We start from the raw sequence: 25,220 nt of genomic DNA on the forward strand, positions 1-25,220 counted from the left end.
TGCATGGGACTATGGCAGTTGGTCCATGTTAAAGCTCTGCCAGGGAACATGCTAGCAATTAAAATGATTAATTAGATGTTGTGGATGATAATACAGGTCAGGGCTTGTTCCCAGGAACTGTTTATTTCCCTTGCTTAGGTTCAGCCTTGGCGATCAGACCCTTTCAGGCACGTGAATCACATCCTTCAGGATGAGAGCTTGCTCCCCGATTTTACTCTTGGCTGTGCCACACCGCACTACACAGTTGTGTTAGAGCTGGTTAGTAAACGTGGCTGCATTTGGCTGCCCTCTGCACTGTTCCGGCTGTTGAGTCTTCCTGGATGGAAAACAATCAGAAGTCAACGAACAGAAGTCAGCCAGGGATCTGCCCAGCTTCTGGGAGCCGCATACTGGGCTCTTCCCCTGAAAGGCCTTAGAACAAGTGGCCACATATGGAACCACATCAGTGAGGAGGGACAGACCATCTTGGTGTCATAGGATCCCTTCCTTTTATTTGTCCTGAAGTTTTTAGCTGCTCAGCTTCCCTGTGGTCAGAGCACGACATCTGTCTCATCACTCCTTAGGCGGCATCTTGGAGGGTTCCCAAATATTTCCATCTATCCCAGCATCATCCCAAGCTGTATGTATTGCTGTTTCCCACCCAGTTCTTAATATACCAGGCCAGAATTGATTCTCAGCATCAGGCATAATGTGGGCCTTGATCTCTCTTCCCAGGTAACAAGTGATAGAATGAGAGAAAACAGCCTCGAGTTGCACCAGGGGAGGTCAAACGGGATATTAGGAAAAATTTCTTCATGGAAAGAATTGCCAAGCACTGGAACAGGCTGCCCAGGGATGTGGTAGACTCACCATCCCCGAAGATGCTTAAAAGACGTGTAGATGTGGTGCTTAGGGGCATGGTTTAGTGATAGGCTTGACTTGATGATTTTAAAAGGACTTTCCCAACCCCAGTGACTCCCATGATTGCACCACCAGGGATTTCCCAGCCCTAAATAAAACCCGTTGAAGTAACCGCAGAATTTAACACTGTCGCGTTCCCCACCCATATGGGTGGGATTATGGGGGGAGGAAGAAGCCAGGTCAACATGGTACCGCTTGTTTTTGGCAGGGAAGATAACAGATTGTACATTACCTTAGGAAATGCTGACACAGGCCTGTGTTTTGAGCATCCTCTAGGTGAGGGCAGCCTCCAGCTCTTCCCAGGCTTAAATTCAATGACAGTGGCTGAATAAAGATTTTTTTTTTTCCTTCCGGCTCTTTCTCTCCATCTTTGTCCTCCCTGGGGATTTACTTATAGATGATCCTGCAGGGCTCGTTCCTCATATCCTTCCTGGTCGTGGTGATCTCAGAATCAGGACAGCTTGTCACCACCATCACCCTGACACAGATCTGTCCCCACCTCTAAAGATGTTTCAGTGCTTAACTCCTAGGGAAGCCAAGGTGAATTTGGAGCTAATCCCACCGATGGGTTTACTCTAAAGTAACATGGGCTTAAACCCTTTGCATGCCAAATCACTGAAGGACTCGGACCCTGTGGCTGCTCCTACCCCACCTCCCGTGCACACCCCATGCCTGGGTGAAGGTGACTGGCCCTGATTGTCCCACTGTGGGGCAAAAATACTCAAGTTCAAGAACACAGAGCAGCCTAGGGCCAGATTACACCAAGGTGTTGAAATCCTTCTGAGAACCTGCCCTTTGGCTTCCTCTCAAGCATGACAGGGAATTAGTGCCCCAGGGGCATCCTAAATCTGTGTTTACCACTGTCACCTGATTTTATGGTGCCTCTGGGACTCGTGTATTGCCAAAGTCACATCTGGGTCTGGATTAAGTTACATACAGGATCATACCTGTACTTGGGGGCATTAACAGGGGTATCCAGCAGCAATGCCAAGGTGTCACAAGCTCCGAAGGAGGTCACCAGCCTTTCCAGCTGCCCTGGGGCTGAAACCATGCTGCAGAAGAGCTCTCAGAGAGGCAGCTATGTCTACGTCTACCAATAATACACGGAGAGCCCATGTACAGTTGCCCACGTTAATTGTTAGTCTGCTCCTCAGCACATCTCTGGCCTCACTAACTAGGACCCTCCCTGACAATTTCAGATCTACTGGTATTTTGGATTCAGCCACCTGATTTTGGAGGAAGAGAGCTCAGCTCCACAACGGGCACCAGCTGTCCCCATTTGCCAACATGCCTTCCCTATGCTGTCCCAGACCTCGTCAGGACCAGACTGTTGACAGCAAAGTAGAACACCACCGCTGAATTTGCAAGTTCATTATTTTCCATACCTTTTCTATAAGCGTTCAGCAATTTCTGCCTGGCTGAAACAGTAAGAGACACACTCCGATCTGGGTCTGTGCTGATCAGGGTTGTATCCTCCTACTCACCTCCATTTGTTTAGCACTCTGTCTAATTGCATGAACAACCTGACCATGCTGCTGGCAAAACTCCAGTCTTGCTGTGAGTCAGCACTCAATAAACATTTCCAAGATTTTTTTTTTTTTTAAATGGTGGCTGCAGAGTCCTGTTGCATGAGAAGTGATAAAAGAAAAACAGAGATCTCTTCTCCATCAGGCTCAAGCTAGCCTTCCCGTGCCTGAACAGCAGATGTTCAGAAGACATTCTGGGAACAGAAGGACAAAACGACTGGAGGTGCTGGGGGACCAGGATGGGTTAAAGCAGCTTGCGTGGGTTATTCAACAGGGACTTGATTACAGTCCAGTCCAGAGAAGGGGCCTGGCAACACTGACCAGAACTACAGATCCCAGCACCAGCGTGGGAGGGCACATCCCAGATGCCTCGCTGCGATTGCAGTTATCCTGACTGCAACATTCGTAAAGGTCTTGAAACGCACTGCAAGCCGAAACACAGTTTTTGCTGATCAACTTCTGTTGGTGAATGCCTGGATTAAAAATAAATAAATAAATAAATAAATCAAATAAAACCAACCCATGAATCTTTCTCCCAAGATCAAATCCTGACTTTACTCTGTCAGCAGCATGTGAGATCACCCAAGTCTACGTGGGCTGTGGTGTTCATTTAACCACCCTCTGCCTCGCTGCTCAAGCAAAGAAATAATTTGTTTTGATCTGTAACCCAACACTATTCAAGATCTCCCAAAGCCCCATGGAAGGAAAATGTTTTACACCCGAGTACACTGGAGCAGGAAGCGGGGAAGGACACAGAGCCACTGGGAGCAGGGCTGGACTGGGACACAGGAGCGTTGGGCAGCACAACTGGGAGGTCACAGCCCAGGCAGATCATGACAGTAGGACTCACCAGCACCTTTCTCCTCAACTATAGTCGCACAGGCTGTCTCGTTTTTGGTATATGGGGAAGTTGTCAGGCACTGATCATTGCTGGTCTGGTTGGTGCAGGTGTAGCACATCAGCAAGTTAGCTACAGGAGGGGAACATAAATGATTTGCATGAGGTCAAAAGCAAGAAACTCCTCAGCTGGACATGTCCCTGTGCAGACCAGCAGACGTAGAATAAGACAAAGGATTTAGCTGAGCCAGTTCTACCCTTTCTACTATCCCATGCCTGGAATTACTAAGCACACACTACCCTGTAGAAAAACTCTCCTTCCAGGGGAGTGGGACGCAGAGACTCTCTGGGGATGTTGATATTCAACTACCCCATCACAGCATTTAGCAAACGGTCACAGGGACGGAAGAGCAGTAAAGGCTGCACTCAGTTTCTAGCTCAAAGCTTAATTGCAACCCCATCCAAGGAGTGTATCATTAGCTGCAGATCTCCAGAAGCGATTGGCTTTGCAGAGAAACCCAAAGGGCTCTTCTTACCGGTGGCACATCGTGAGATTTGGGGAAGGTTTTGGCTTGCTCTGCGGGCAGCCCAAGGCAGTGCGTCTACTGCACAAATCCTGACAGGTGCGACAGCACAAAGGAGAGGCAGAGCTGACTGTGGAGACCAACCCTTTATCTATCATTATCTACTGACTTCTTAAAGACCACTGGACTTAAAAACTCCAGGTGTGACTTCTCCCTAGAAAATGCCGGTTCTCTCCAGCCCAGCCCAAGCCTTGCAGCAATCCTGAACAACTCACCAACCTCCACGCAGAGGACAGCGGCCAGACACACCATCAGGAGAGCCCTCATCTCTGTTTGCTCTTCCCTGCCTGCACAGTCTTCGGGGGAAGCAGCTCCCACCCCTCCGCGGGGTCGTGTAGCTGAGAGGGTGGCCAACACAGAGGATGACACAGATCAATCTATGTGTTGCACAGCCCGGAGCAGGGGACAGACACATACTTGCAGAACCTCACAGGGACCCAGCGCGCACATCTGCTGTCCGAGTCGCTCTCAGGCAAAGGCAGCACACTGCATGTCACATAATACCTCAGAATAAGCCCAAAGGAAAGCAGTTGCTACCGATAGCAGCAGTTCCTCTTTGAGAGAGGGCAGGAGATAAAAGGTGGGTAGGAAGTGGTGACCAGTCTAGGGGGAAGCAAGGCCACCAGAAGGGGGAAGGCGACTCTTGGGCTTGCATGATGGGCCTTGGTCCTAGAGAAAAGGGGATATGCGTGCTGGGTTCAGCAAGGAGCCACCTTTGAGGACCGGGACGTCAATCTTCGGTTTCCTAGTCGGGATCAAGCCTAGTGCCTTGTATCAGCACTAGGGAGCTTGTTCCCTCTGTGGCTACACATATTTCCCTCATGTGACGTGGCCCAAGTGCTGCTCTACCCGTTCCATTGCCACAACTCTAAGCTGGGTGTGGTACCAGCAAGATGAGGGGAACCCAAGAGAAGCAGAGAAAGACGCCACGTGCCACTGCTATAGCCTCAAAACCTCCTCACGGACAAAGAGAAAGCACACCGTGAACGTGTGTACATACACCATTAGTATAATTGAAATCTTGTCATCCAAAAATGAGTGTTGGTCTGGATTGTATGAAAACAAAGAATAATTGTATGCAGAATGATATTATTATTATTATTATTAAATTTATTACACGCACTTAGTGGTTTCTACCGCTTTTCTTGGTGTTATGCTCACCCTTCCCACTCTCGAGTGTTTCATGCTGGTGGCATTACACTGAGTTGTCAACATCTGTGGCAGGAAAAAAACAATGTTCACAGTGATGGCTGCTCCTTCCTCTCACCAGGATTCACTCAGGGTCATTTTAATTACGTTTGGTAAGTTGGGGTTTTTTTTACATGCTTTTTCACTGGTCTGTAGCTGCGTGTTACATATCAGTTTACTATATGCAGCGCCTTCTACGTATGTTAGGTACTACTTTTGTACTACTTGTTACCCCTAAAACCAGCCTAGTCCAGCTCCAGGTCTGCGTTTGTTCAGCTGAGTGGTTTATAGCTGAGGTGCTTCCAGTTCCAGCCCAGGTCCCACCTCATCACCCCACACCTGCACTTCTCTGCACCACATCCCACACCTCCACTTCTCAAGACCTTTGGTCTTGTACCAAGCCTGAGTTTTTCTACATTATGTCCTTGGGTCAGAGTCAAATACCTCATTCCAAACAAAATAACAGCTTGCCACTGCTGTCTATATAAACCTATGGCTGCACTATACAGAGATACACAAAAGTAAAACAAACTAACCACAGCCATTGGGTCCGTCTTACCACTCAGCCAAGTTGAAAAAAAAAAAAAAACAAAAAAAAACCAAAAGCCTCAGGCAGGTCAAGACAAGCTCAACAAGAGCAGACCTAACAAGACTCAATCCCGAGGTCTTGCAAACTCAGTTTTAAACTTACTGTTAGTAGCAGTGGTAATACCAAACTGAAGTGCTTAAGGATATCAAACCATCTTGTCTTATACTTTCGAAGCGGAAAAAACAGGATGGAGTTATTCTCCATTTTATTCATAGAATTATCCCTCCTGGTTTAGACCGGCGCTTTTTAACCCAGCACACAGGAAGGCACCCCGTGGGGACAACTCAGCACAACTTTATGTTGAGGTTCTTTCAAAGGTAATAATATAAAAAAAGGGGAAAGAAAAATTATTTATTTGCACAGTAAGGGGTCAAGGGTTTTGCAGTCAGAGCCCAGGCATGTCACTTGCTAAAGGGGCCATGCTCCAAGTCCTGCCCACCTGGCTTTAGGGAAAGTGAGCCTAAACCAAGCATAACTAAGAGCAGTAAAGGAGGATGAAAGGAATCATGACCAAAGCACAGACCACATGCCAAAAGAAAAGATACTCAGCTCTTCACCAGCACTGCCAAGACCCCATTGCATGCTCGTGTGGCACACATGACTGCATCAGGACAAAGCTGGGGTTGGTGACCCAGGGATGAAGCAGAAAGCTGACTGAGGTATGAGGCTGTAGCCATTCCATACAAGGTCCCAAGGAAGAAGGAATAGAAGCTGAATCAAAAAAAAAAAAAAAAAAAAAAAAAAAAAAAAAGGATTGTGCCACATGCCTGGGCTAGGAAGAGAGGCTAGATCTGCTGGGTTCAGTTCTTCACCTCCCCTCTCTGCCTTCAAATCTCATCCCTGGAAACTCAACCAGCAGAATTTACTTTTGCAGGCACTCAAGGTCATCCCACGCCTGGTTTTGTGGGGAATCCTCCACACAAACATGAGGACAGTGCTGGGTCCAAAGACGCACAGGAAAGGAGGTAGCAGAGATTTAACCCCTCCAGGTCTTTTCTCCAACAGAAGTGGGGTTTGCAGCACCAGGAATGAACTCTGGAAAGTCAGGAACTGTTTGTGCTGAGGGGGCTAAGAAGGAAACACAAGCCCTAATCAAAACCAGTTGCGATAATTGCCACCCCGTTCTTCTCCACCTGGGCAAACTAAGCCTTCAGGAGCTGAAGAGTCCAGCTATGGCTTGAGAAAGAGATGGAAGAGATGACACAGAACAGCTTTAAAAAAAAAAAAAAAAGGCATCAGCTGTCTGCCTCACCATCCCGAAATACAGGGACAACCCCAGGGAACCACTGGAAGCTGCCTCAGTTTGCAAAGACTTCACATCCCGCTCTTCTCGGGCTCACAGCAGCAGAAGGAACACATGAGCCCTCCTGCAGCTATGAAAGCAGTTATTCAAAGGCTTATCTCTGAGTCAAGACAATCACTCGTAATTGACACTTAATCCAGACTTGGATTAAGGATATTCATTAAATAATTTATTGGAATTCCTCAAGTCCCAGCTTGCAGTGGGGCTCAGGATTAAAGGTCTAGAGAAGCTGTTCTCAGAGCCTGGCACAAGCCAAGCTGAGCTCCTCCTGATTCTTTATTTCCTTTCGAGTAGCACATGTTGAGCTAGCCAAAAATATCACATTAATGACTAAAAAGAAGCTGTAGTAAGAACCAGCCTATATGTTATCTACTTACTCCCTGTGGGACATCCAGGACAGGCAGCCATCCCCCTTTCACAGCTACACAGAAGAAGTGCCAGTTCTTTGGAGGACACAAACTTGATATCCTGGCATCGATCCTTGCCTTGAAAGCCTTCTCTGTCTCCCTCATTAAACCGTCCTTCATTTTATTACCGGGATCCAATTTCTCATAGGTTAATCGCTTCCTTTCCTTTGCAGCCACTCTCCTTGGCATCACCGGTGCAGCATTTACAGCCACGTGGCAAGGGCTAACGTCAGGCCAGTTTGAGCTTGTTTTACAGCAGTCTGAATTGGACTGACTGTTGATGGACACCGAGTACAACTGGGTAAACCCAGGGAACTCCTTAAGCTCATCTTATGCCAAACCACAAGCATGGATTTTCTCTTCTGCTAAACTGTGCTGGAAAAGGAAATGCATGTGTTCATTCCTTGTGCTTATTCCTTCTGCTCAGAGATAGAGGGTCCGAAGCACGGCAGTGGAAAGGGACCTGGGGGTCCTGGTGGACAACAAGCTCAGTAGGAGTGACCAGGGTGCTGCAGCAGCAAAGAAGAGCAACGGGGTGCTGGGCTGCATCAACAAGGGCATCGCCAGCAGAGATTAAATCATTACCCAACTCTACTCAGCACTTGTCAGGCCACACCTGGAATACTGTGCTCAGTTTTGGTCCCTGCTACACAAAAAAAAAAAAAAAAAAAAAAAAAAAGATGTGACCAGGCTGGAAAGGGTCCAGAGAAGGGCCACAAAGATGATCAGGAGACTGGGAAACCTGCCACGTGAGGAAAGGCTGAGAAAACTGTGTTTGTTCAGCCTTGAAAAGAGAAGGCTTAGGGGAGACCTTGTCACCATGCTCCAGTATTTACAGGGTGGCTACAAAGAAGATGGAGACTGCCTTTTTGCAAGGAGTCACACGGAAAAGATGAGGTGTAACAAGTACAAGTTACTCCCAGGGAGATTCCAACTGGACACAAGATGAAATTTTTTCACAAGGAGAACAGTCAGCCATGGGAATAACCTCCCCAGGGAAGTGGTGGGTTCCTCACCATTGGACACTTTTAAGATTCAGCTGCCCAGGGTGTTGGGCCATCTTGTCTAGATGGTGCTTTTGCCGGAAAGGTTAGACCAAATGATCCTTGAGGTCCCTTCTAACCTGGTATTCTATGATAATCTCATTTTAAATATTGTTCTACCCCTTTCATCCATACTGACAAAAGCATTTCTCTTTAAAAAAAATCTCTGTTCTATTTCTCCTATTTTTTTTCCCTCTCATTTTTGCAACATCAGACCTCAAGGGAAGAAACGAGGGGAGGAAAAAACCCTCTGGAAGCCTTTCACATTTCTCTTCCTCACATCCCCACAGGAGTTTCCCACCTCTCACATGTCTGCCAGCCTACAGCTGTTTTGTTTTCCCCTTAATCTGATCACTCACCAGGGAGCAGAGGCAGAGTATAAGCAGCAGTTCTACAGCAAACGCTCCTCGCTGAGGAGTTTTCATCACACCCACTTCCCTCTCTGCACCAATTAAGATGAATCAGCCAAAAAGCCCATCTCTCCGAACCACCTACAGGTGAGCAAAGGCCCTGTCATTAAGCAGATGAAAGAGCAACTAAACAACTTTGATGACTGCCCTTCCTCAGATCACCTGCCAGGACCCCTCTTCCACCCCATGCATCCCCGCTGGGCAGGGAAGCAGTGCTGCCAGCCCCGCTGCCACAGAAAGCAGCTTTGAGAAACAGAAGGCTGATGCGTTTTTTTTCATCAACAAGGATCAATAATCTGTTGGCCATGTATCAAGAGCTTGACTCATCCCCAGGAGAAAGCACGACGTGGGAAGGTTTCTGATGAGCACAGTTCAGTCCGACTGAGGGCTTTAGCGCCTGCAAAAGGTACCAACGTGCGGGCTTTATGTTCCCATCTCTCCAGGATGCTGATGAAGAGGCAACAGGCAGGGACAGAGCTCCATCAGAGCCTCCAGCTGCTCAACCAACCTCTTGTGCAGGGACAGGTATTGCTTGGTCACCCCCAAGCTATAGAATGAGACGGTCCTACCTCCTTCAGCTGCAAGGTCCTACTGCATCCCTCTGAGGTTCAGCAGGCTGGTGTTTGGTGGAAGGTAAAGCTCAAAGTCCCAGACGTGGGGCTGAATGTCCCCACGCAACAGGGCAGGCTGGAGGGGGGCAGGATAAGAGGGGATGGAGTTGTTGCCTTCAGCTACTTAATGAGGGGTGGCTAGAGGGAGGCCAGAGCCAGACTTTCCTCCAAGGTTCACAGAGAAACAAGCAGCTGGTTACAAGATGCAGTAAGTTACAACAGGATATAAGAAAGAAAAAAAAAAAAAGTTTGCTGGGGCCATGATTAACTGCCTAAACAGGGACCCTGAGATACAGTGGAAGAATCTCCCTCCTCTCTGCTGATCTTGGAGTTTGGCTGGAGCCTTGAGCAACCCAAAGTTGGCCCTCCTTTGAGCAGGAGGTTGGACCCGAGCCCTCCAGAAACCTTCCCAACCTCAGCATTTCTGGGAAGAGGCTGGGCATGGGCAGCAGATGCCAAAACAAGGCAAGAGGAACTTCTCCCTACCTCCTACCACCCAGAGATTTATCTTATCAGACAGCCACAGCATCAGAGCTGTTCTTGTGCCATCACACAGGGCAGGGCACCCTCAGCCTGCAGGCAGGAAGACAAACCCTCCAGCCCCCAGAAGGACTTTTAAGGATCATTATGTAACTACAGCAGCCCCAAACCCATCCCAGTATCAGCATGAGCCGTCAGCTTTGTTCCTCCTAAATTTGCCTCGAGGTCTCCTCCCAACCAATATGAACAAGAGGCTCTTACGAAAAACACATTGGTAACCCCAGAAGTTACAGGGGAAAGTACCACTTCTGGTTCTGCCTAAAACCAAATCTTTTGGTTTTGTGATTATTTTTTTCCTTCTTTAAAATAAAAGGAAGTCATTGCAAGGGAAAAATGCTAAACTTCTAACTTTGCGTTTTATTAGTTAAATGCTGACAAAAATGCTAGCGTCTTGACTTTGGTCTACCAAGTGTCTTGGGCATCAAAGCACAGACTTCTGTGCCTACAGAAAAAGACATTTTGTGGGAGAAGCTGAGTGGAAAACATTCCTGCAAGGGCTAAGGCAGGTAGGGTTTATCTGGAGTCACCAAATAACCCCAAGCTGGGCTGGGAGAGGGATCCTACTCTGAGGTTTCTGTGATGGGGGCATCATCCTGCTCCATAGGGTTCTAAGCAGTGGAAAAAATCCCTGACAGATTGGGCGTTAGGCCAGACCACTGGTTTGTGCCCCTGTGATGTCAATGGTGAGCAGCTCGGATTCTCCAACCTGTACCTCACTTGCTTATGGCTAAGGGCCAAGAGGACACTCCCCAGACTTATCAGCCTCTCTAAAGCTTCACGTATGCGTTACCCAGCCCGGTACAGGTTATCTGATACTTGGCAAAACACAAACTCTCCACCTTGCTTTTGCTTCATACCTCCCATCCACTTGGATTTCTACTCTTGGCTTTGCTGAGCTTTTTGACAGAAACAGTCAAGCCCTACAGAACTGGTTTACAGGGCAACACACCCTTTGGGGAAAAGGATGCTTCACTGAATCTCCCGTAGAATAGCCAATAATTACAGTTTAGCTGACACTGGCAGGTCCCTGCAGCCCCGACATCCCAAGCGTGGCCAGCGAGTCCTTGAGTATTGCACAGAGCCTGTCTGCCAGCCTGGCCCTCCTCATCTGCTGCAGCGCAGGAGGCAAACACGAGGCCTCCAGCCTCGGTAGCTGAGCTCTGAGTGGACTTGAACTGCCTCAACTTTTCTCCAAGCACGGCCTTTTGGAGAGAAGCAGGATGCTTCAATAGAGACAGCGGAGCTAGTGAGGCAAGCCCAGCCCTGGAAGCATGAAATATCACCAAACACCTAGTTGGTGGTTCCGCTGCCTCAGCAAAACCAGGGTGAGGATGGGAAGGACCATGTGGGACAGCAGTTGCCCAGTCTTTCCATCCATTAACCCATCAGAGGGTCACGGCACTGATGGAAAAAGAGGCCAAAGACCAACTTATTTCCCCCCCAAAGCTGCAGTAGGATTTGCTTTCTGGGGTGATTTTCCACTGCTCCCCCAGCAGCTGTTCAAACTGCTTACTAATGCAGCATCTCTCTCTCACATGGTGCTTGAGACTTTTTTTCCTCTAGGAAATACTTAAAAAAAAAAAATCTTTTGGCTCAATGAAAACACCAATAGTGTTCATCCAATTGCACCTTGCTCCTTTTTGCTGCTACTGGAAAACAGGAGCACTCTTTCACTAGGAGCTTGGCTAGAATTACTCCCTTATTTAGGATGGAAGAGTTAGTGGCAAATATTCACTTTCACCTCTATTAAAAGCCAGAAAGCATTCAGGGGGGTGGGCAGAAAAACCATTTCCATCCACTGGGACCAAACTGGTTCCCTTTGTTTCACGGGTACGAATCCAACACAAGGGTCAAGGCATGCTTGGCAGCTCCTGCCTGTTGCTTGTGCAGCTGATAACTGGTTGACATTTGCCAGAAAAACAAATTTGCCACCAGATTGATTTAGATCCCTAGTTTAGGAGTCAGTTGCCTCATTAAAACCAACGTGAGCTCTTGGGGCTCGCAGGAACAGTCCAGTTAGAGTTTCATAAGCTGTCACATCTCAGCCAAGTGGTAGAGCACACCCCTGTGTGGCTGCGAGATAAACCAGCACTGGCTTCACCTGTACTTTTCCCCTTCCATTTGTCATGACTCCACTATCACGCAGCAATTCAATTTTGGTGGCTCGGTTCTGCATCCAGGCCCTTAGGGACCAAGCACAAATGGGTTTTGAGATCTGCAAGCAGACTCCTTGCTCGAAGGCAAAGGATTGCTTAACAAATCTGATCCCCTGCAGACAGCTGAGCATACACAGACCCCATTAGAGAGACTGAGCCCTGGCTCAGACCTGAGCCCATCCGCTCACAGCGGAACCACATACTGGATGGAGCAGCAAAAAGCCTCCAGTCGCCGATATTCAGAAAAAAAAAAAAAAAATAAAAAAAAAAAAAAAAAATCACTTCCAGTTTTAATGAAATGCATTTCAAGTACCTGACTTCCAACCAAAATAGCAATAAACACAAGAACAAGTGGCTGTAAGTGAACAACACGGGTAGCACCGAGAGCTCTGGGCCGTAGCGACCTGAACATCAACCCTAAGATGCCAGAAGGCTTTGCTGCCAATGCAACAGCTTGCTTACACCTGAGATTCACTGGTATGTAGGTTAACTGTTTGCCAGGTACAAACTGATACTTTTTTTTCCCCCCCCTCTGAAGAGCAGCAAATTAGGCAACAGCTTATAGCACCCCTCCCTGCCTGCTCCATGCCCAGCGGGAGCAGACTGGCAAGGATGCAGCATGATGGCAAAGCTGTCCTCCCACACAGGCACAGCTCCAGCAAGATTGGTACCACCCCCCCAGCATGCTCACAGCCCACCGTAGTCTGACCCAGCCCCACCACCAGCATCATCCTTTTCCAGTGATAAAGCTGGGGCTGGACGGTTTCGTTTCTGCTATAGATAGTGAGCTGAGCCAGAACCAACTGAAGTAAGTAGGAGAAGGGGAAAAAAAAAATAAATACAGCCCCAAATGAGAGGTCACCTTTCAGATCACGGTTTAACCGCACAGGGGTGATTAAAGAACCTCATGCCAAGGTGAATTTCATCCCTTCAGTGTGAAACCTGCTCCTTAATCCAGCATCATCCTCTGCTCCCTCCTCCTGCCGTGTGATCCGCTCCCTCCCACAACATTTCTTCCATTTTGATTATGTTTGTGCAATTGCACAATTTTCTCCTCTCCTGGAGGTAAAAGAGCACAAAATACCCTGACAGGTAAAACCCTGAGTTTCTTACCTTCCTCCCAGCACACCCCCGGCCTAAGCCCAGGTTTTATACTGCAGCTCCCTGCTTTGGTGCTGCCATTGCCTTGCGTTTCCCCAAAGCCAATGCACAAAGTCTGTAAAGGGCAGCACAGCTCCACTCCATCAAGGAGATGGGATTAGATCTAATCTTGTTTAATCAGCACAATTAAGGCTCTCATTCAATCTTCTTCCTAGACTCCGGAAGAGGAAAAGATACAAAGCACTCGGGAACTCTGAAGAGGAATTAGAAGTTCACTTCAAAGTCACTGCAGTCAGGATGAGTGTCACAAGTCAGCAATACCTGTTTCAACTAGAAACTGGGTGTTTTCTTGGTATACAAAGGCGGCAAAAAGAGCTTTTATCAGACACACACACACCCACACCCCCAGCCCCACCCCTGCAGTGACTGCAGCAGCACATAAAAAAAAGCTTTCCCATAGCACCAAAGGAGCAGGATGTAACAGAAGAAGCATCGTCTCAGAATTCAAAGTCCTCGTCGGCCATGTCGATCGCCCAGGCAAACTTCTCCCTCTGTGTCTTGTTGTAGATCTTCTCGATGGGCACGCCGAACTTCTTGCACCTGTACAGAGCGCGGGAGAGCAGTGGGGATGTGCTGCCCATCACAGCGCTCCTCTCTGCTCAGGGCACAGCATCTTTCACCCACGCTAACCCCTTAGCCCCAAGCACCTTAAAAAGTTAACTTTGGGCCACTGGCAATACAGACATGCAAAGTGACCCCCTTCCTGCTCTAAAAACCCAAGAAGGAACATCCTGCAAACAGTTATCTGCAGCAAGGAAAGACTTAGGTTTAGATGTTACTGGCCTCCCCCAACACCTCCAGGGTTTGGGCAGGTTCTCTGGGCAGAAACAAAGTTTATTCCTTTCCTCCAAAGACTCGGGCACATGTTTATGGCCCTCCCCAGGCAGTGCTAGGTGATCTGCATGTCTCTAAAGGAACGTTTTCCCTGTAGCATGCCCAAGACTTACCAAGCTATGCTAATCCTGGGGTCCAGGTAATTCAGCTTGGATGTGCCCAGAGCTATCTGCTTGTTCTCCTCCTTATCTGTGGCCTGGACGTTCAGCTTGGCCAGCTGCTCTTCCAGCCGCTTCAACAGCTTCTTTTTCTTCTCCACATTGCTGAGGGTAGAAGGAAGAGCAACACAGACAGCACGTTAAAGGGGAAGAAGCAGCAGAGGTGAAATACAGTCTGGGAGCACAATGGGAAGTCAATGAGCTTCAGCACAGAGCAGCCTCTAGACTCAAAGTCCTGTAGGCTCGAGCCTTATAAGTACTCCAGAACGGCAAAGTGCAAGACACCATTCACCACTAACCCATTTCTCAAGTACATTGACCTCATAAGACACTTTAAAAAACAGAATTATTACCAAAGTGGGGACAAGTACAAAAGCCAGCACCCAGCAGAGACCACCTCCTCCTCAAAGCCAGGCTCCATGAGAAGCGACCATCTCCGACAGCCTCCTCCGCATCTCAGCGACGCAAGGCATGAGCGGAGTGCAAGAAACTCCAGAGTAAAACTTAAAATACAACCCTTCTTTCTCCTCTTCAGCCTTCTCTTGTCTCTGGACAGTTAAGTCACGTTTGGGCTCTGGGAACAGGGAGCATTTTTTGGACAGATCCCATACAATGACCACAGAAGAGATCAGACAGGCCACAATCCATCACTCAAGATCCACCCCACAAGGAAGACATCAAGGCCAGTCTGTGCACAGCCACCTTCAAGCTAAGCGTCCTTTGTACCAAGGCATTTGTAGGATAATTTCCATCCAGCAGCTTGGGTTGAAGTCTCAGTATTCGGCAAGGTGTGCCCTATCCCAAAGAAATCCCCCCCCCCTCCCCAAATGAGCTTTGTGCTGTCCTACGGTTGCAAGGAACCATACACAAGATCTCCACCCATCTGCCAGGTTGCCACAGGACAAGAGGCACCCAATACCCAACACGGGCATTTCTGCCCTGATGAGCTGCACGTAGGCTGTTGGACTGCACCAGCCCCACCTGCAGGCCCTCTGCCAAAAAGGATCGTGAGGAAGAGTCACTCACGCTTCTGCTTTGGCATCTTTTGTGTCTTCAAACTCATCTTCGGCTTTTTTCAGCTCTTCCTGGGCTTCCTCCACCTGTTGCTTCTTGGCATCGATCTGTGAAGGTAAATACAAAGTCAACTTGTGCTCCTGCCCTCCCTTGTTTCAGCTGCCTCCCTCTTTCCCTTTCGTTTGCCACACCACTCCTCAATTTCTTACCAGCCCTACTCCATCCCCAACAACTTGTCCCTGCAGCACCTGCTGAGCTCAAGCATCTCTCAGCATCTTGCAAAAGATCCTCACAGCACAGATGCCAGAGACACTTTCAGCTCTTTTCTGTTCACCTGGTGAAACTGCCCAAGATTGAACAGCTCATGACAGCATTGGAGCTCTCTGCAAAGTCCCAAGCTCACCAGTAGAACGTGACCAAAAGCTGGGGACAATTAAAAATGGTCGTTTGAGGAATTTCCATAGCAGACCCATGAAATTTCAGCCTGTCCTCCTGCGAGCAGCCAGACAGGAAAGCCAATTCCCCTGGTCTCACGCCAACCACGTCAAAGCTGTACCATCACAAAAGCACCCAACTTGGTTTGAAGTCACCAAGCGATGAAAAAAAACAAGACAAAGTCTATGACAAGTGTGATCCATCCAGCATTTGATCTTAGCCCATCACTCTTCACCTCTGGGTTGCTGATGTCTCTACACCCATTTAAAAAGTAAAACAAAAACAAAACAACACACTATTCCTGGTTCTTTCCCTGCCATGCTTGATCAATGTGATTTCTATAGGCATCAGGTTATTCACCCTCCTTCTCCTCACCCACCAAAAAAAGATCAGAGGTGAGATCAGGTCTGGGGACTCTCAGTTTAGTCTGTCTCACCTTGGCCTGGAGGTTCTGCATGGACTTCTCGAAGGTTTTCGGTGTAGACCTCTGATGATTGCACAGGATGGCCACAGCTCGGTTAGCTCGGTTGTAGGAGAGGAGCTTTCCCGCGACATTGTCTTCAGCTGGAAATAAATGGAAAGAGCATTAAGTCTCCTTTCTGGAAGGCGGGAAAGGCAGGGAACAGACCAGAACGACAGCATCGACGTTATTTGCCTGTCCCATCCCTTTCTCAGGGGAGAGCAATACTGGTTGTGGAAAGCAGCGATGGACATTGCTGAGCCCACTGGCCACACAACCACAAACCCTGTTGGTAACTCACAGTTAGTGAGTGCCTTGAGCTGCTCCTGCAGGGTGATGGAGGCATTGTAGGTCCTGAAAACTTTGGCGCTCAAACCATCCATCAGACTCTGGAGGTGTCTGTTCAAGATGGATGTCTGGAGGAAGGAAGGTAGGACAAAGCGAGGGAGTAAGGAAGCGAACAAGCAGAAGCCAGGACAATAAATCAGTTGGTTTTCAGACCATCTTCTACCTAAGCAACCAGATTAGGTATTAAAAAAAAAAAAAAAAAAATCTTGTGTAGCTTGCAGATCTATTTGGCGGGTCAGGCCTTCATCTACCAAAAAGTGACACAAATTCCACCTAAACCCACAAACATTTCTCTGGAAGTCAACAATTTCTGCCCGCCTGTGTCCATTTTGCACCCAATACCACATCTCACACGTATCACATCTGATATCTGTTTTACAGAGTGCGTAAGCCTGCAGTTGGAGTGGACATGGAAGATGCTAAGAAGAGTCATCCAGTGTTTGGAGGAAGCCTTAGGTTTACCAAGAAAACTTATGGCAGATAAATCGTACATAACCAGAGAGAAGCAGCCTCTTCAGAGGAAAGAGGGGCAAGTGGCTTTGTAGGGGATGCAGGCAGAGGGGGAGCGTGTGTGGCAGCACCCCATATCCCATACTGAGGAAGAGGAGGGAGAAGGTTTTTACAGGGGAGTAGCTCAGGAGGGAAGGCTGCTGCACATCTCTCGAGCGCCCCTGTGTTCCGGCAGGCTCTCACGCTTCTGCTGAACCCAGGCAAAGTGCTAAAGCGTCAAACAGCTGAGGTTTGACATCTTCAGCAATGCCTCGAGCAACATGTTCGTGGGCAGGCCTTCTCAGGCTAAAAAAAAAAAAAAAAAAAAGCCTAAGCAGATGAGTTAGAGGAGGGAAGGAGCAGGAAGCTCCATCCTTAGCAGGGACATGGGTTACTCATGGGTCCAGGCAGGTAGCCAAGCCTACACCCAGAGAAGCAGAGATGCTACCAGTGCAGAAAGAGGATGACAGAGTATCACAGCATCCCTACAGGGTGTTCAAACTGTTGCAGTGGTGTCTCTGGAGAGGAGGGAGTTAAAACCAGGGTAAGGGATGACACGGATGCAGCACCACAGCCTGGGAGCCTGAAGGCTGGACAAGGGTGTCATGGGTTTGTTCCTGCTCCCTCTGGGCCATCAGTGCTGTTTCAAAAGTGACAACTCACATTGAGCCTGTCAAAGAGGTCATCTGACGGGTCCTTGTTTTTCATGAAGAGCTGCAGGTTCTTGAACACCTAGAAGAGGAGGAAAGGATGGCCCTGGGTCAGGGACAAGGAGCAAATTGCTCCCAGACACCTCCCTCATCCAGATTCAGACTTTCGTAGCACACACCCTACCACACCACCCACCTTCTCAACTTTAAGGGCTGCCTCTGGGACCTCAATGCCACCGGTGCCACAGGCCATTTTCCCAGATCTCTGCTATCCCCGGCACTCCAGTTTCCCCACAAACACCATTAAAATAATTTATCCCATAAATCATTTATCCCATGGGTAAAGCAAAACATAAAATATCAGTGAGGAGAGCTCAAGTCCTAACGCTCACCTGTCAACTAAGGATGCTCCAGCAGGAGGGAAGACTTCTCCCTCGCAGTTAACAGAACAACCTTGGAAGCCCTACCCCAAAAGTTCCTCCTCCTTCTCCAAGACAGGGTCAGCACGTGTGTCTTCAACCCCCAGCACTGTTGCATCTCACGCACGTGCTGTCAGCACGGTGTTAAAGCTCAAGGAGCATCTTTGCAACAGGTTTCAGATGCAGATTTGAGACTGACAACCAGTGAATGAACGGAGCCACCCAACTAACACAGCACCAAATCACGAGACGGGCCGCTGCCTCCATTTCTACCCCACTCACCATCTTCTCCACTGACACTTTGTTGTAGTAACGGATCGAGTCTTTCCCGAGGAAATCAAATTCCACCACGTGCTCCTGCCCATCCAGTTGAGGGTGCAGCCTGATGTGCTCCACACGCAGGGAGCAGCAGCCAACCGTGTCCGCAGTCTCCCCTTCCTCCTTCTCATTGCCGGCTCGCAGGGCCAGCTGGAAGGAGATAGAGAGTCATCCATCCCAGCCCACCTCAATTTTCCTTTCCAAGTTATTAAAGTGGATGTGGACACCGGGGGCAAGGAGAAAAAAAGAGCTTTCTCAGGACAGTGCCTCACTGAATGGCTGAAAGGACTCTGGTGGGAACCAAGCAGTGATTGCCTCCAGCAGATTATTGCAGTGCTCTAAGAACCCCCAGAATATCTCCCCCCACACACACACAAGTTATCCAGCTCCCCAGTAGGGTCTTTGCCATCACACAGATACACACATGCAGGTAAAGTCCAAGAAGGACAGTAGAGCTCCTGCACTCCACACAGCTGTGTCCCCACACAAGCGTCAGCAGCTGGTAGGAGTCACCATCCTCCACGATCATTGCCAGATCTCATGAGGAGCAACCCTGGCTAGTACAACCAAAAAAAAACTACAGGCTGGGGTAGATCAGGTAAGCTAAACCCAAACCTCAACAGGGATTGGGGACCCAGTGGCCAGGGTGAGGCTGCAGATACCTTATCAATGAAATAGAGGGCCACTGCTCTCTGCCGCTTCTTCATCTCCTTGGACTTCCAGTCAATGCGGTACTGAGCACGGATTTTGTGGACAACATCCTTTAAACGCCGGGCTACCTCATATTTCTGCCAATCCTTCTCCCCCTGGAAAGAGAGTCTGAGCCATTTTCACCCAGTGGCCCATCTTCCTTCCACCCCCACCAGTCAAGCCCTGTTCCGAGAACACCTCCAGCATCTAAATGCTGTTTAAACCATGTTTTCTTGAGAAAAAAATCCATGAAGAGGGAAAAAAAAAAATCAGAGCAGAAACAGCTCATCTAGGGCTTCTGTGCCCTCTCCTGGCTGTGCTGGACCTGGGATTCTGCCCAAGTCTGAGCTGCTCATGGTCTGAGGCATCCTCCACCAGCTAGCAGCCAGCACGCAGCCAGTGAGGAATCAAGTGGTCAAGTGCTACATGGCCATGGCCACCGCCTCTTGGCCACCACCAGCGTGGACTGACACAACGCACTTGCTCAGTCGTGCCCAACTCACACAGTTTCCTTATCTCCTTTGAGGACTGGAAGTAGCTTTAAATCACTCTTCGCTCCCCACAGTGTTCACTCCCTCCCTCCTATGGCACTACAGATGGTGGTCCCACCCCTCCCTCACCCTCCATTTACTGGTTTAAATTAATTCAACCCCACAGACTCTGGTCCCTGCCGGCCCTCTCAGCCCACGCCTGGCTTTCAACAGCCTTCCCTGGACACACACGACCAGCACAGCACAGTGATGGCTCTGCCAGTGCCAATCCATCCCCTGGAACAGGTTTAATGCTTAATACCCATCTCTGTCCTTTTCCCTTCCCCATTCAATGGCACAACAATTAATTTTATTTACACCCCTTTTTTGGGGGGGGTGGGGGAGGAAAGTACTTTTTTGCTGATGTGCCACATCTCTGCTTTGCTTTCCCCTGATCTTTCCACCTGGCAAAAAGCCAGGGGCCCAAAGGCAGCAGCTCGGCCTAAACAGCAGCATCACTCCAACCTTCAGCTTGGAGCTGGGGTTCAGCATGATGTACTTCAGAGTGTTCTGGATGTTTTCAGTCCACGAGGCCAGCCAGGTAACGGTGTTGTCGAAGCGCACCTCCTTCCACTTGTGCCCTTCTGGTGGCTCAGGGATCTTTGAGTCCCTGTGGGCAGAGCAGGGTTACAGCCCTCAGACCGTGAAGAAACTGCTCAGCAGCTCAACTGCTTCTTCACAGCAAGCCAACAAGGGTCAACACATTAGATAGAGCACAATTTACAGAAAACGTACAGCCCACCCAAAATTGCTCTGCAACATGATCAGCTCTTTATCCTTTGGATGCTTGGGACAATGGGAGAACTTGCTGGACTGGGGGGGATTTTTGAATCAAGGCCACAGAGACTTCACATGGGTGGCATAAGACCAATCCCACTCATGTAACTTGGAGGTCAAACACTCTTACCCCAATCACTGTATTTCTTCCCTCCAGGAATGATAATTCCTCTTCCTGATGCTTCTAGCCAGCATGAGGGACCCCAAAAATGAGGAGAAACGGCTCATTTGGAAGGAGAACAAGAGGAGGAATACAGAGATGTCCCTTCTTCAGAGGGGCCATAGGAGCACTGCAGCGTTTGCAGCTGATGTCAGGTGAACAGCGTGGGCATGAGTGAGAGATGGGAGCTGCTGACCAGTTTCCTGGCCATTGTACATCCACAGAAAAACTAAAAATCAGACCTAAACACAAACCAGACATCTGGAGATGACCAGCCGGTGATAAAAGGGCTCCAGTGAGCTCAAACCTCAAGGTCTGTAGCAAAGCAGAGACTGCAGGAGATAACAAAACCCCACGGCAGCTCCAGGCAGCAGAGATGCGCTGTTTGCCCCGATCCCAAAAGCAGCCCCATGAGTTCAGCTCTTCCCACGGCAACTCACTTGCTGCAGTTGATGACAACATCCTCAGGCATGATCCTCTTCTTCAGCATGCCCATCTTGGGGTGGTCACCACGGCCACGGAAAAGCCCTGGCGGCTCAGTTTTGAAGTTGCCTATCTTCTCCCGGTGCCCATCAAGGATGCAGTACCCATATTCCTCCTGGATCTTATCCGCCTCCTCCTTCAGTTTCTGAAACAAGCACCATCCCACAGGATGAAACCAAAACCCTAAGACTCATGCCTGCCCATCACTACGTTCCTAAGGCTGGAAAGGCAGAGCTCAAAGGGCTGGAGGAAGAGGTGAGAACAGGTCCAAGCCCACTCCCAACAAACGGCTCATCCCTGCCCACTTTGCAGACCCTCATGGTGATGCTGTCCCAGCATGATATGCTGATGGAACAACCCGTGCACCACCAGCCCCTCAGCAAGGTCCTCCATCCTCTGGGCAAACCATGGTCCAAGGATGACTGGTACCTGCAAAGCCACGAAACACGCAGCATCTGCGGATCAACTTAATGAAGACTGTGTGATGGTTGTGGAGACAAAGCTGGTCCAAAGAGGTCCAAAGGGGTCCCAGGTAAGGGCATAGCACCAAGAAAGGAGACAAGCAGGAGCCAAAATACCCCAAGCTGGTCCCAAAACATATCAGCCGGTCCCAGATATCACAAGAAACAGTCCTCACCTGCTTCTCCTCTTTGGAGAGTGCTTTCCGTGCCTCGCTTTTATCCACAAAGTACTTGTGGATCTCTCTGAAGTCACACTTGTCCAGGTCCTTGATTATCTTCTGTTCATCTGAGGTCATCTCCTGAGGAAGAGATGAGAGGGGCTGGGTTAATCCAGGAGACAAAAACTGACTCTGCACAGGGCTGCTGCCTTATGCCTCTCCTTCACAGAACAGGGAGACCCACATGTCAGTTCTTTAGAAAATTCAGGATAGCCCCCCCAGCCATCCTAGCCACCCAAGGGCGGAGAAAGCTGTCATGGCAAGAGGCCAGGCTGCCTCTGGACACCCGAGCCTGCACCCACAGACAAGCAAAATTCATCTAACTCTAGGGTGAAGCAACCTCTACCCTCTGCTGTGGAAGCAAGTGGTTCCCAGGCACGCCTGCAAGCAGCCCACAGGGACTGCAGAGGCAGCACCAAAAGTATTTGTGGGGGGCACAAACTTGCCCTAGTAGGGGTCTTGCTTTTATTTAGGGAGAGAGCGGTGGTGCTGTGGGAGCGTGAGGTTAATCCTTCGGGGGGACACATGCCCCAACCCATTTGTGAAGCTGTCTGCAAGACCCAGCACCTGCTTTCTTAAGGAGCATCGCTAAGAGTCAGAGAGAAGCACGAGCATCAACCTCAAGGATGTTACAGACAGGAAACCCCAGCCCAAACTCACAGGAGGCAAGAAAAATCATCATGTAATTTAGAATCTCATAATTATATGTTTATAAATAAAGGACACAAAAACACCCACCAAAAAACAGTCCTCATCCTCCCCATCCAACACTATGGCCTAGGGTCTGCCTGGGGACAACAGCTTTAATGCTGAGTGTTTAATGTGGAGGGTGGAGAGCAAGGAAGCCCTCACAGGATGGTACCTTCCTCCAGTCGTTGAAGAAGTTGTTCTGGAAGATTTCCTTGGTTGTGTACTCGTGATCAAGCATTTTAGCATAGAAGGTGGCAATCTCCTCCGTTGCCAGGCTCAGCTTCAGGGGTTTACCTGGAAGGGAGGGGACCTTTAGCATCAGTTACCCAACCCCACAACCCCGGGTAGTTGTTTGTCGAGTTCCCATGCTCACCACAGTGCCAAAACAACGACCAGGGTTAAGAATAGACGTTGGCAAGAGTCTGGCACCCCCCTGCACCAGGCACAGCCTCACCTGTGGATCAGTACCCAGAGCATGTGGCACACCAGGATGATGTCACAGCCCATCTGCAACCACACACTTCATTTTCTTTTCCAGGAGAGTGGAAAACCTGATTTATGTTAAGGTCACTGAGCCACGGGACTTTTAGCAGCCACCATACCATGACAAGTCCCAAATTAATGGCTCCACAGGACAACACGGAGAGGGCTGCTTTCTGACCATGATCACAGCCGGAATCCCACCTGGAGAGGTTTTATCTCAAATACTTTCCCACACAGATGGGGCAATCATGGGAAGCCTAAAGCCAAGATTTGTGCAACAGATACAGACGCAAGAGCCTCTCGTGTTTGTCCAGTGGATCTTGGATCATTTCTTGGAGGTGGCAAAACCTCTGTCTTCACCTGAGCTCTTTGGCTAGAGCAATGAAGTCTAATGAATCCAAGGAACATCTTGGCTCTTCCTAGGAAACCAAGTGCTTTGAAACAGCTTTCCGAGGCAAGCTGCAGGAAAAGAACCCCACAGAGCTCCCGTGGATTGTTTAATCCTACCCGCACTGTTTTCTGGGGTTCCTGACCCCTACCTGTGCTGCAGGGCATGGTGGGTCACAGCCTTACAGCAGCCCCATGACAACCTACATACACCAGCGCAGTCACGGTCCCTTCCTGCCTGGGGTTGGTGCCTGTCCACAACCAACTCTTTCACCCAGGAATGGTGACACCTTTTAGCAAACGAGGCCACATCACCCAAGATCCCAAGCCCAAAGCACCAGCCTTGGTGCACAAAACATGCAGATGGGTCTCCAGAGGCCACAGAGAATGTCTAAACCCTACGCAGGACTATATACAACTGCCAGAGCTTTTCCTTACAGAGCCAAAAAAAGAATTATCCGACAGCCCCATCGTTGTCCCAGCAGTGCCCTCTGGTGACAGCTTTGACAGACACCTTATTTCCCCAAATCAATTTTTTTTGCCTACTGTAAAAACCCTGCCACATATAGGAAGCCCCACGGAGTGGGCTGAGGAAGACCAAGACCCCATAGGACAGCGGTTCCCTCCTATCTCCAGCATCACTTGGTCAAGCCCCAAGGTTCTTGTTGCCTCCTTGCCTTGATCTGTCAGAAAACAGCTCAAGGATGAAGCTGAGAGGAGGGAGGAGACAGCCCAGCAGGTACAGTAGGAAACCAAGGAGGACAGCAGAGACCTGGACCTCTCCTGTCAATCTCCCTTCACTGATGCACCGAGTTGCTGTAAGATGATGGGTGGTGGCCCTGGGGACAACATCAGAAGCCAGGACCAGGAGCTTGGAGCAGCCCAGCCAAGCCCTGCAACATCTTGATGGGCAAATGATGCATCAGTCACTGAGGCCATGGAACAGGCAAACTGCAGCTCTCAAGCTGGGAAAACGTGGTTGTGCTTTTGAGGACAAACCATGCACGAGCTGACTTAAAGCTCAAACCCTAAAGGCATCTTAATGAGTAAATTACTTTTTGTTCCTCCAGTCCATCTTCGGAAGAGGTAACGCAAGGATTCCAGGCACGCATTGCTTCCCCTCGAGAAACTTAGGGTCTGGCCCCACCACTGCATGTCCTGCAGCCAGGAGAGGCTGGGAGCAGACCTGCAAATCCCAGCCCTGCACATGGTGGCATTGCAACACCCTAAAACCAGCTGCAGGCAGCCACACAGGAGCCCTCACCCTGCTCAGGGTGCTCCTCATGGGCGGGGATGGATGAAGCAGGGGGCTCATTAGCTCCCCAGTAACCCACGTGCAAGACATCCCAGCTCTAACTCAGGGTTCAGGATTTATCCAAGGGGATGTTTAAGCCCTTTAATAATTTGTGGTCTGCAATACTTCCCCCCCACCCAAAAGAAGATACCAGCTCTTCGGCCAGGCAAAGGATACCCCCACACACCCCACGTCCCACCACAAAGCAGACATACCATCGTAATAAAACCGCACATCGTCAGGCAGCGGCTCATAGACGGGGGCAAAGTAGGGTCCTCGGTGCTCCAGTTGGGTCCACTTCACCCCATCTTCTTTCTTCTCCTCTTCCCACCTGAGACAGATGGACGAGGACCTATGAGAGCATCCCAACCCTGGGGTCTGAACCCCTCTCCCCAAGGTCACCCTGGGAAGACGCTCCATGAGCAGCGACTGTTGCCACAAAATGCAGATAAAAATCCTGTTGTCTGTGCTGCTGCCTCAGTTTCCCCATTCTTTGAAACAAGGAAGACCGCAGGGCAACCCAGGGAAAGGTGTCCCGAGGAAGGGGACACGCTTGGTGCGGTGACATGGAGGGGCACAAGGGAAGAGTGAAGGAATGGATCAAACTCACAGGCACAGAGACTCCACTGCTGAGCCACAAAGTCTGCACAGAAGGGGCTGCAAGCAG

General features: G+C 49.4%; 2 protein-coding genes across 3 annotated transcripts; both read right to left on the reverse strand.

Moving 5' to 3' along the window:
* Positions 1-2,587: 2,587 nt before the first annotated feature.
* Positions 2,588-4,879, reverse strand: LOC113476935 (lymphocyte antigen 6E-like). Its single transcript, XM_026842946.1, has 3 exons — positions 4,063-4,879; positions 3,277-3,396; positions 2,588-2,899 (listed from the first exon to the last, which is right to left on the reverse strand). Exons 1-3 carry the CDS (start codon positions 4,112-4,114, stop codon positions 2,709-2,711), a joined length of 363 nt encoding a protein of 120 aa, XP_026698747.1. The 5' UTR covers positions 4,115-4,879; the 3' UTR covers positions 2,588-2,708.
* A 7,570-nt stretch (positions 4,880-12,449) lies between these two features.
* TOP1MT (DNA topoisomerase I mitochondrial) lies at positions 12,450-24,882 on the reverse strand. Of its 2 annotated transcripts, XM_026842944.1 has the most exons (13): positions 24,769-24,882; positions 22,562-22,683; positions 21,658-21,780; positions 20,978-21,165; positions 20,066-20,210; positions 19,043-19,186; positions 18,345-18,530; positions 17,657-17,725; positions 16,458-16,572; positions 16,133-16,260; positions 15,274-15,368; positions 14,203-14,352; positions 12,450-13,795 (listed from the first exon to the last, which is right to left on the reverse strand). In XM_026842944.1, the coding sequence occupies exons 2-13, from the start codon at positions 22,625-22,627 to the stop codon at positions 13,693-13,695; spliced, it is 1,512 nt and encodes a 503-aa protein (XP_026698745.1). In that variant the 5' UTR covers positions 22,628-22,683; positions 24,769-24,882; the 3' UTR covers positions 12,450-13,692. The 2 variants fall into 2 exon arrangements, with proteins under 2 accessions (XP_026698745.1, XP_026698744.1); XM_026842943.1 differs by lacking the exon at positions 22,562-22,683.
* Positions 24,883-25,220: the final 338 nt, after the last annotated feature.

This window comes from Athene cunicularia (genome assembly GCF_003259725.1).
Source record: "Athene cunicularia isolate RWA chromosome 2 unlocalized genomic scaffold, athCun1 chr2_part1, whole genome shotgun sequence".
Classification (NCBI taxonomy): Eukaryota; Metazoa; Chordata; class Aves; order Strigiformes; family Strigidae; genus Athene; species Athene cunicularia.